The following is a 12,029-nucleotide window of genomic DNA, read 5'->3' as shown; positions in this document are numbered from 1 at the left end:
TTATCCCTCACCTCTCCACTCTCATTCCTATATTTCTCTTTTATCCATCTCTCTTTTCCTCTATTTCCCCTGCCCTCCATCTCTCATCTCTTCCTCCATTTCCATCTCCCCATTAAACCTCTTCCTCTCATCTTTCCATCCCCCATCCCTCCATTCCTCCATCTATCTTTCAATTTCACCTTCTCTCATCTCTAAGTCTCTCTATCTCTCCATTCCCTCATCTCTCATCCCTCCATCGCTCCACACAAATAAGTGCAGACCCCTGACAGTGCTTGGTGTTTGATATTCCCTTGCTCTGCCTCTATCTGCAGATTAGCCATCCATCAAAACCCAACAAGACACATTCAAATCAGCCTGTGCACATACAGAGAGGTGCTATCGGCCTCTGGTTACAATGAAAGGCTTTCCTCAGCCCAGGTCTAAAGCACACATGGATCTGACAGAACAAAGGAGCGAGGAGGAAGGGCTGGTCAGGCCATAACAAGCAGCACAAAGAATCTTGCATGTCCTGATGTTTACAAGGTCTGTGTTTTTAATGAGGATCCAACACTATCATATGGTTTTAAAGGTCATTTTGCATAATATATATAAGCGCTTACAGGTCCTATATTGTGTAAAATAGACTCTGGTGAGCTTTAAGCCATAGTATTGTTACTTCTTCAACAAACACATCTAGAGTTGTGTTTTGTTTCATTCACACATGTCATTTGCTGCATGTCAAACCCAGGCGTCATCACACTCTGAAAAGGCTTTAACACAACCTGTGCTGTGTTATACATTAGCATTTTATCTGCAGATTAATTATAAAATAAGAAACAGAGCATGAGGCTGTGAGAGCAGAGGAAAAGCGCTGGTTTGAGCAGGTTATAGTGAGTTTAGCGAGAGGCCAGAGAAAGAAGCGGGAGAGGAGGCACTGTTCTGCAGAGTTGAACACTGAGACTTTCCCTGCCTCTGCTGCAGCTCTCCTGCCTCTTCTCACAGTTTACAGCCCCTTTTGTCGGTCACAGAGCAAAGACATGTCTGTACTGACCACACAAGTGCACACTGCCTCATGTTTTCAGATGCAGCACTCCCATTCAACAAACTCCTGTCAAGGCGTGGGGTCAAGCGCCTGCCATGTGTTCGGCTTAACCCTTTACTATAAGTCTGTCTGCATCCCCACAGCTCAAAATGTTCCACCTTGTGAAGTCATGAAGCAGTAGTTTTAAAGTGAACAGCTACCTTTTACCTTTAGTTCAGTAGAAATTGACAATACCAGGGCTGAAATGATTCAAATGATTCTAGTGTAGGTGGAGATGGAGTTTGGAGATGGGGTTTGTGCATTAAATGTGTGAATAAAACAATATACTACTTGTGATGAGGAAAAAGCATTAAAACATGTATCAGAAAATAGTGTAATACGGGCCCCAAATCCTTTAGTGTTTCTTTATTCACAAACACATTCTGTCTCATCTGCTCTGGTCCAGTAGTGACTAAACAGGTCTGATCTCCTCTTGCTGTTCTTGGACACAGTGTTTGCTCGTGGTCCCTTGGCTGTTGGGCACTCAGCCATTGTTTTGAGCTGTGGAGATACAAACTCAGTGATGCAGAAGAGCAGCCCAGTCCTGGAGTCTCACCAAGTTCATTACACAGAAATATGACCACAGGAGCCTTAAAGGGCCAGTAACACATTTCCATTGCTTACATGTGCTTATGATGATTCCTGATGCCTGCAGCCAGAGACGTTCTTAGGAATCAGAGCCAGACCAAAAGAAAATGCATTTGAAGTAACTTGTTGGTTTAGTTTGATGCGGCAGTGGCTACAACATAGGACAGGCCTGAACTAGTTTACAATAACTATAAACTTAACTAAAGGTGCACTATGTAACTTTTTAATTGGGGGTCTGTCACCAGATTGTTTCTTTGGATATGTTACAGCTCTACCTTACATTTATTCAATTACAGGTGGTTTTATAGCTCAGAAATACCTACAAAAACAGGCATTCCAACCTGTAGTGGGACTGCCTCTCCACAGATCTGCCCTTTGGTGGAGGTTGTGTCACCTGCTTGTCTCCATGGAGATGTTATTACCCTTATTGTTATGCTGACATAAAACCAAACAAACTGGTCATCATTTTTTCCTAAGCATTCATATTTGTTTTGATATGAATGGACCATGCTTGTTCCTGATTGGCTAATCAACCTGCCAATCACGCCTGACTCAACTCTTGGAATTTCAACAGAGACCAGACTCACATCTTCATAAAATACTGAAGAAGTGTGTATTCTGCAATCCAGGCAATGTAAAAGGGTGGACTACTTCTGACTTAAAGGTGCACTGTGTAATTATCTTTAAGTTACAGGTCAGATCTGTAGAGAGGCGACCCTGATCACAGTCAGAATGCCTGTTTTTCTTGGCATTTTTGAGCTATAAAACCACTTGTAATTCAATAAATATAAGGTAGAGATGTTTAGAGTCATACTGCGGAGCATTCCAGGCAGAGCGCTGACATATCCAGTGACGGTGACGGATCCTCTACCAGAAAAGTTGCACCTTTAAAATATGATCATTTAGCTAAAGAGTAAAACAGTTTGTGGCGTTGCTGCTAAAGGCTGAAATGCTTACAGGAAGTTTTATAATCCCTTTACGATCCTTCACGTGCCCCTCGGTAACAGTCAGTTTGTGTATTCTCTGTTGTTACGATGTGTTGTCTTATCCACTGCTCCGAGTGACTGACATTATATCATCTTCCACAAACAGTGTAAACATGCCTCATAAACTCCATCATTACTCTGATCTAAAGGTTTACAGCCTCTGCACCTGCACTACACTCATAATGAGCTGTAACTCCCACACAGTCCCAGAACACATTGTTAGCTCTGCACAACACATATACACATTACACAATACACATACACTATAATAACACTATAATGACATGAACCAATGCACTGCTTTAATGACACCTCCTGCTTTTCCTCTATGAAAACTTCTAATGCTAAAAAGATCATGAATGAACCATGAAATACAGAAATACAACTACATGGTCAAATACAAAGCAACAGACATCGTTTTTCATCACTTGTCATTTGTAATTTATGATGGTTATTATTTTTAAGGTCCTATATTGCCACAAATTGACTCTTGTGTGCTTTAAGTGTGCATATTTTAATGTTTTAAACTCATAAAAACATATCTGGAATTGCATTTTGTTTCATTTATACATGTTTGAGGAATCCTTTATTATTTATTTATTTATCTGTCTACATCTCCAAAGCTCCAAATGCTTTGTTCCACCATGTGATGTCATGTAGTGGTAGTTTTCATGATAACAGTTACTTTTTACTATTTTGTTCACTAGAATTATTTGGATAATTTCAGCCCTGCAATTGCCAAGGCCCCGTCCACACTAATACATGTCGTATGAGTCGTTTTTATTAAGGATGCAGTGTTTGTCTACACTAATCCGATGGAAAATGGCTCCAGAGACGAAACGATCTGGTGCCGCCAGCTCCCCACAAATTGTTATGAGTATGGATCTAATCTGGCACTGTGTGGACGCCTGAAAACGCTGATACGCTGATGTAGGTCTATGCACCACGGAGTAATTCACCATCAAAACGCTAAGAGGCTAGAATACCTGTTCATTCATATATACGGTCTATGTGTATGACCTGCAGATGTATAATCTCTGAAAAATTTTATATGAACCAACATGATAGAAGCACAGAACAGACTCACCATCAGCAGAATACACCTCTGTCACAGAAAGAACACTCATATTTCACTGAGTCGTGTCCTTTAGTCCGACAGAAGCTGAACCGCATCAGCGCACAATAGTGAGCTGTTTTTTGAGCACTCAGTTTATGCAAATTAGCCATCTGGTTTTAAGTTTTGTTTTTGTAAAACGTAAACAAATATGCTCAAAGCGGTGTGGATAGAGAAGGCTTAGACACAGAAACGATGTGTCTGGACACAGATTGTTTCCGATATGGTGATGCGGTGAGTCGTTTCAGTGTAAAAGTAGCCCAATGTCTACTGAAGGTGTATAAATTTTAAAACACAGTGGAGCACTATTATCACATGACATCACAAGGTGGAAATGTGTCCTTTTCCGTTTTAAAGAAGAGCTCCACCTAAATATGCAAAGTCTGTGAGTTAAACATGTGTGAATGAAACAAAACACAATTCTAGGCATGTTTGTGATGAGGAAACAACATTATAACAGTGATAAACACAGTAATGAGTAGTTCCATTGTCATTTTTCCACAAAAAATCACCATGTGGCTGTAACTATGATAATCTCAAATCTGATTGACCCAGACAATTAGATGATACGCTAAGATTCATATGACAATTCTCCATACAGTTTTTCCTTCTGTCGCCTGTAACCTTTATCCATCAATCTCAAACAGCAGATATGTAATTATTTTGTATTAATAACCACTATCCACGTCATTGTCACGTCTGTGCTAGATTCTCCCACACAGTTTGAAGATCCTGATTATTTTTGACACTATAGATACTTATAGACATATACAGTATGTAAAGCCTAGAAAATCTCTCCCACACTTGATATTAATCTACTTAGTGACTATTTAAGTGCATGTAACGTGATAATGTCTTCATCACTGCATCGCTTATTCTTTGCGAGTTTAATATACCGTGACAACCTTAGGTATTCCTCAAAGTTGTAGTGTAAAAAGAAACATTGTGAAGAACAAGAAATAAATGGAGCAAATTATGATGGTTAAGTGATTAAGATGTTAATAAGGAAGTTTTGTGGTTGTTGCCAAACTGATCTGCTGGGTTCAAAGCTATCAGAGGTGCTGTTTAATTTAGTCCTGGTTAGACCTGTTTTAGACCTGCTTTAGTTATGGCTTATACCTGTTTTAGTCCATGGTTTAGTCCTGGTTTCATTCTGTGTTAAGTATAGTTCAGTTCTGATTTAGTTCTAGGCTAAATTTGGTTCAGAACTAGTTTAGTTTTGGGTGAGACCTGTTTTATACCTGGTTTAGTTCTGGCTTATTCCTGTTTTAGTCCTTGGTATAGTCCTGGTGTCATCCTGTGTTAAACCTGGTTCAGCCCTGGTTTAGTTCTAGGTTAAACCTGGTTCAGTCCTAGTTTAGCCCTGGGTTAGACTAGTTTTAGTCCTGGGTGAGGCCTGGTTTAGTTCTGGGTTAAGCCTGGTTTCGTCATGGGTAAAACGTGGATTAGACCTGATTTAGTCCTGTCTTAGACTTGGTTTAGCCCTGTGACCTGGTATAGTCCTCAGTAGACATAATATAGACCTGCCTTAGTCCTAATTTTATCTAGTTTAGTCCTGGTTCAGACCTGGTTTAGTTCTGGTTTAGTCCTAGACCTGTTTTAATCTAGAGTTAGACCTGTTTTAGTCCTAGTTACACCTGGTTTAGTCCTAGGTGAGACCTGGTTTAGTTCTGGTTTTGTCCTGAATTAAATTATGTTTCATCCATGATTTAACATTCATTTTTTTTATATTTCCATTTTCCCACACATTTGTAATTGTATCTTCAAAAGTTAATTGAAACTAAATTCCACCAAGCCAAAAGCAGATTTTACAAGTTGAATATTTGCCTAATTACTTTCTCCGAGGCAGGAGTTGTTTAAAGAAATTGGCAAAAACAATCCTTAAACTCATAGAAATAATTTAACTTCTCACTGTTTCTCCACAGTACACCACTATGCTTAGTGCTTTTGAAAGAGAATGCGGATTGCTATCATAACATAATAACATTTCCAAACCTTTGAATGCAAATCTGGAGAAATGTTGGCTTCAAATATGAAAAAATTTATAAGACTGAATAATTGAAGTAGGGTAACCACATGAAACCATCTTAAATAATTAAATCTATTACATAATTATGATGCAATGGTAACAGGATAAGATAAAAATAGCAATACTATTAATCAAGCATGTTAATAGCATGAAGTCTAACCAGATTTGAGAATATTTAACAATTTTGTGGCAATCTTTTTGCAAATAATTCCAGTGAACAGGATAAGCATCAAGTTAAGATAAGCATAAAGTTACGGGTTAAGGTCAAGTTATATGTAATATAAGTTTACAAAGCAAATGAACGATAAGGAATTTCTTTGAAGACAATATAAACTGTATACAAGTGTGACTAACTAATATGTAGCATTGTTGTTCACTATGGACATTGGACAATCTGACTTAATATACCAAAAGCCATGTGCAATGCAATTTTTTGAAGGACCAGGGAATTGAACCTATCACTTCACATATATTTGCATTGGGATTGAATCAATTAAGCTTTTCTAACAACAACATGCTATTAATATGGTTTGTGGATTTAAAAACTGCACAGGAGACATCTGGATTTTGTATGTAACGCAACAATCCAGACAAAATGCAAACTGAGCATTTTGAGCGCCTGGAGAAAATGACTTTGGATTTCTGACACATGCATTAATGAAACTAAGTACAACTCCAGATATGTATTTGATGAACAATTAACAGCTTCAAAAAGTCCATTTGAATAATTCATGTTTTTCAGACAAATAATTCCTTTCTGATTTGAAGGCCTTTGAGGACCTTTCCCCATACAAAAGATATTTGCTTTGATTTTGATTTTAATTGCTTAATTGACCACAGAGAAAAAAGATGAGTGTGTTCTTTATAAGTCCTATATTAAGCAAAATTGACTCTTGTAAACTTTAAAGACATGTTATAATAAATTGTGTTTTGTGCAGCAGCATTAGGATTCGTTCGCACGACTGTAGGCTGGCACATTTTTTATTTAACCAATCATTGCTATTTGGTCGTGACATATGTAATGCGCCGCTAACGGGGCTAACTGGTATATTAAACTTTTACCAAATCCCGTAGGAAGTAGGGCAATAACGTCTTTCCCTTTGATTAATTTCACCAAACATTCTCTTTGTTCTGGCTTTAAATCCTCAATCTTGGGAATCCTTGCCAACACAGAATGTTTGGCTTCGTCTACATCCATCTCAACGCTTTGTTTACTGTTGTGCTGTACCACAAAAGGGACCCAGACAGGCACTTGAGTTTGACGTCAAGGCTTCTCTGCTCTTCATTGATGGGTCGGTGTGCTACCTATAACTTCCAGGGTTCTTGCAAACAGTCTAGTGTATTCCGATTCCTGACCTAGTCACTGGAGAGAAATGAGATTGAGCGGAGGGACTAGGTGGCACCAGCCTCGCTAGTGTTTTGTTTCATTCACACTTGTTTGAGTGACCCTTCATTATATTATATATATTATATATATTATCTGTCCACATCTCCAAAGCTCAGAATGCTTTGTTCCATCTTGTGATGTCATAAAGAGGTCATTTTCAAGTTAACAGCTACAGTTCACCTTTTGTTTAGTCGAGATTGGCAATTCCAGAGATGAAATGAACCAAATGATTCTAGTGAAGGTGTATGGAGTTTAAAACAGTGGGGCACTTCCTACATTACCACATGGCATCAAGAGGGCTGTTTTCTGTTTGAGAGAAGAACTCTGCCTAAAGAGGCATGTGTCCAGTGTTCAGAGGGAAAATACTTAGTTTAAACAACATTGAAACATGACCCTACGATACTATTAGCATAATGTATTCCTTGATAATCACCACACTGCTAGGCTGACTGCTTTCTCCATCAGGCAGCACAGTGGGTTTGTTGTCACCATGTGTCCAGCAGCCATGCATCTGAACCAGTAGGGGGCGCCGAACGGACCCCAGGGCTCTACTGCAGGAGTTTTAAAATACTTAAAACAATCATGAATTTTAATGGTAATACGCCCAGGGAGGCTCAAACACAAGCTAGCTCACTTTCTCACTCCCTCCTCCCCCTCCTCTCTCTGCCTCTGCTTTTCTGTTCCTTTGGCAAAAACCTGAGTAGAATTATTATTAAAACATGACATGAAAATGTAAAACGGGTCCCCGGTGGCAGCAGCGAGCAGGAAGCAGTTTATTAAAGGGAAGAGGAAGTGACGGGGAAAGAGGAAAAAAGGAGACGATCAGTGCACACGGCTAACTTTGATATGTCCAATGTTTCTTTAACACTTCACACCAGAGAAGACACAGTTTATATAAAGAAGAACAAGAGCAGAGGGACAGAGGAGATCACTCAGCATGTACTCACTTATGTTTTTTTTTTTTAAATTACTAAAAGTTCACTGTGTAACTTTTCTGGTGAAGGGTCTGTCGCCTTTTTGCCTCCATGTTGATTTTCTCACCAAGCCAAGGTACAAGGTACAGCCAAGGTATCAACTATGTGGTAGTAGTAGTAGTAGTAGGAGGAGTAGTAGTAGTAGTAGTTGTAAGTAGTGGTAGCAATAGTGGTAGCAGTAGCAGTAGTGGTAGTAATAACAGCAGTATTAGTATTTGTAGTAGTAGCAGTAAGAGTAGCAGTAGTAGTAGTAGTAGTAGCAGTAGCAGCAGTAGTTGCAGTAATAGTTGTAGTAGCAGTAGTGGTAGTAACAGTAGTAGTGGTAGAAGTACTATAATAGCTAATAGTAATAGCAGCAGTATCGGTAGCAGTAGTAGTAGTAGTGTAACAGATATTAGTAGTAGGTGTAGTTGTAGCAGTAGTAACAGTAGTAGTAGTAGTAGCAGTAATGGTAGTTGAAGTAGTAATAGTAGTAGAATAGATAATAGTAGTAGTAGCAGTGGTAGTACCAGTAGTTGTAGTAGTAGTAGTATAATAGATAATAGTAATAGCAGTAGTAGCAGTAGTTGTAACAGTAGTAGTAACAGTATAATAGATAATACTAGTAGGAATAGTTGTAGCAGGTGTAGCAGTAGCAGTAATAGTAGCAGTAGTAGTAGTAGTACAGTAGTATAATAGATAATAGTAGTAGCATTAACAGTAGCAGCAGTAGTAGTCGTAGTCGTAGTAGCAGTAGTAGTAATAGTAGTCGTAGTTGTAGTAGCCCCAGTAGCAGTAGTATTAGCAGCGGTAGTATAATTAGAGTATTAGTAGTATTTACGTACTGTACAGAGGTGGAGATGTGCAGTCGTCTGATGCCTGCTGTGGGGAACTGTCTGGAGTTGATGTAGGAGACTTTTCTCAGAGCTGTGTTCATGTGGTCCAGGTCCTCCCCCTCCATCACCACGATCGACTGCGCGGGGTTAAAGTGGAACTATGGAGGCAAGAGAAAGATAGAGACAAGAGTTAAAGTACAAATACAGCCACAAGAGGGCTAAAGGGCATATAGTACTGCATTTTCTAATTTAATAATGTTTGAGCTGTTAAATGGTAGCTGTTAATTGAGCTTGAGATTTAGACAGAATAATAAATGATTACTCAAATGTGTGGATGAAACAAAACAAACACCAGGTATGTTTCTGAGGAGGTAAGAGTAAGAGTATTCTAACATGGTGTGTAGCTCACAAGGGTAAATTTTGAGTAATGCAGGACCTTTAAAGTGAAACTGATAGAGACAAGGGTTAAAGTGGAAGCACAATAACAACAGAAAGAAGAGTTAAAGTGGAACTAACTAACTCTAGCAACATGAGAAAAAGAGACAAGGATTTAAGTGTAACTACGGCAACAAGAGAGAGAAAGTAGAACTACAGTGACTTGAAAAAAACAAAAAACTATAAGACTAGGGACGGGCAATTTTGACGTAAAATATATATTTTTACCCTGGCAATATTAAGATGTTCTTATTGCTATCCGTCATAGTAATAAAATAATGCAATGGATTTATATAGCGCCTTTCGAGACTCCCAAAGAGCTTTACATAGCTTGACTGACTGACTGTAGACTGTATATATAAATGGACAAAGCTAGCGCTATGCCACAGCATTCCAAATAAGAAGTTTGCATGCGGGCGCTCCGATTGACTTTCACTGGAATATTGTGGTCCCTTGCTCTGTAACTGCTGCTGCGAGCCTTGTCATTTTGATCTTAAAGGGACAGTTTGGAATCTTGGACATAGGACCTCATTTCCTAGTGAGCCAGAGTGTTGGAGACGTGTGTAGACACTTTTTAAAATATTCCATCCGCTTCTTGTATTTGTATTTTCGCTGGTGCTAGGCTAGTGCATGTCAATGGCCATAGTTAGCCTGCCACTAAAAAAGGTCTTACCCAATCCATAAAACACCCGAAGCAAAACAATTACAATGCCAGACTGTCGATGTGAATGTCTGTGTCAATAGAATAATTTTAGAAGTAAATCCAACCTTGAAAGATTTATGTCTGAGCAGCAGCAGCGAGTTGTACTTCCTGATAGAAAGCTTGGCAGCGGTGGACTTTTTTTTTCTGTCAAATTTTTTGTGTGTGTGTATTTTGTCCATAAAATAATCCTATTCCTAATATAGAGCCTGACATCGGTGACGTCACACTCCTTTAGTCCACTTTTTTATACAGTCTGTGGTTTTATTGTGTTGTTCGTGAGCTTTCATTGTTATATGATTTTTCCGTATTCTCTCAATGAAAGCATTGCATTGTAGGAAAAATAACTGGTGAGGTGGGAAAACTTCAACTGACGTCACTCTTTTCTGGACAGATGGTCACATGTAATTAGGCAGCTTGGCACCACCTAGTGCCTCTGCTCAGTTTCATTTCTCTCCAGCGGCTAGGTCAGGAATCGGAATACATTAGACGGTACGCAAAAACCCCGGAAGTGCGAGTTCGAGCACCAGCCAATCAGCGAAGAGACATACATTCTGTGTTGTCAACGATTCCCGAGATTAAAGCCGGAACAAAGAGAATGTTCGGTGAATTTTATCAAGAAGAAAGACATTATTGCCCTTCTTTCTAGGGGATTTGGGAAAAGGTCAGATGGTTTCTACAAAGTGAAACTGGCTGATGAATCAGGCTAACATGTAATATCAGAATATGGAGAATATTTTCTGATGTCTACAAATCAACAACTGCAATGTTAACATATTTCTCACTCTAAGTATACACAAAGTCTTAAAACCAATACTACCAACTTTATGTATTCAGGGCCTCGTATCTGTAAATATCCCTTCACTTTTGCTCCGGGAAATGTAATCACCCATGTCCTTATTTCAACTTAAGCTCACATTTTGAAAACTTCTCCAGCTCTGCATGCTACTTACAATACAGATCCCTAAGCCATGGAAGTTGTCCCTATATTGAATGTAATAAAGTTAAAATGAACTTTTCTTTGTGCACACACATAGTAGACTCCCTGCCATGGCACAGTTTCTCTTCACAGATCCTCCAGTCGTCCCGCTGTGTCTCACGATTTGGGGATTTGAGAATTTTCTTTAAAGAGGTTTTGGAGTCTGTGTCACCTATTTCCGAAAACTGCCTCTCACCAGCGGGCCGGGGGTACTTGGGAACTCCACGGGGGCCACGCCAGCTCTCCAGTCCCCCTTCACGCCTCTCTATCCTGGGCTCTCATCTCCTGTGCTCCAGCCTCTCCTCCTCCCTGTTATTGTGCAGTGATTGTGCAGTTGCAGCCCTCTACCTGCTCACAATAATCTTACCATAGACCCACTGGAGGCAGATGAGGGGGGACTGTGAGGAGAAAAGATATATATATATAACTCCCGGAGAGGTTATTTTGGTGGCGTTCACGTCACATCACAACACTTTAGAATCCCAATGGTTTAAAACTGATACATTGCAGCTGATGCCATCAACATTCTCTGGGCATGATGATAACTGTAGGCACTAATCTGTCTGCAGCTCTGTTAGACTTTAATCTAAGCTTTATTTTAACACAATCTGACCATAAAGAGCAGGGTCCCCACTCTTTTTCACTGACAAAATTTCAAAACTTTTCCATGACTTTTTCAGGATCTAAAGTGAATTTTCCATGACTTTACGGCACCTACATGTGTGGAATTTATCATACTTTGAGGGCTAAATATGAAATGTTAACCCTTTCCACTCACCTTATGGTTGGGATTATAGTTTTTTAACATTCAAAATACTGTCAGTACATTTATTGTCGTCTCTTTTAAACAAAAGGTGCATGGAAATTATCATAATAGCCAAAGAAGAACTTAACAGAATGCTTTAGTTGCATAAAAGAGATACTAAAATTCCATGACTTTTCCAAAACTTTCATAGAATTTT

At 39.2% G+C, this 12,029-nt stretch overlaps 1 protein-coding gene across 1 annotated transcript in view; it reads right to left on the bottom strand.

Annotated features, from left to right (window-relative positions):
* The window catches only part of LOC110154577 (calsyntenin-2-like), a gene marked incomplete at its 5' end in the record, with an annotated part of 351,405 nt that overhangs the window by 25,150 nt on the left and 314,226 nt on the right, over window positions 1-12,029 (bottom strand). Inside the window, 1 exon segment of the mRNA XM_055147860.1 lies at window positions 8,963-9,111. Within this exon segment, the coding sequence (XP_055003835.1) occupies window positions 8,963-9,111 (149 nt within the window).

The sequence above is a fragment of the Boleophthalmus pectinirostris genome, unplaced genomic scaffold (genome assembly GCF_026225935.1).
Source record: "Boleophthalmus pectinirostris isolate CB_2022bp ecotype Guang Dong unplaced genomic scaffold, ASM2622593v1 HiC_scaffold_9, whole genome shotgun sequence".
Taxonomy (NCBI): domain Eukaryota; kingdom Metazoa; phylum Chordata; class Actinopteri; order Gobiiformes; family Gobiidae; genus Boleophthalmus; species Boleophthalmus pectinirostris.
Note: the sequence above shows the minus strand (reverse complement) of the source record. Positions and strands in the feature narration are given on the sequence as shown.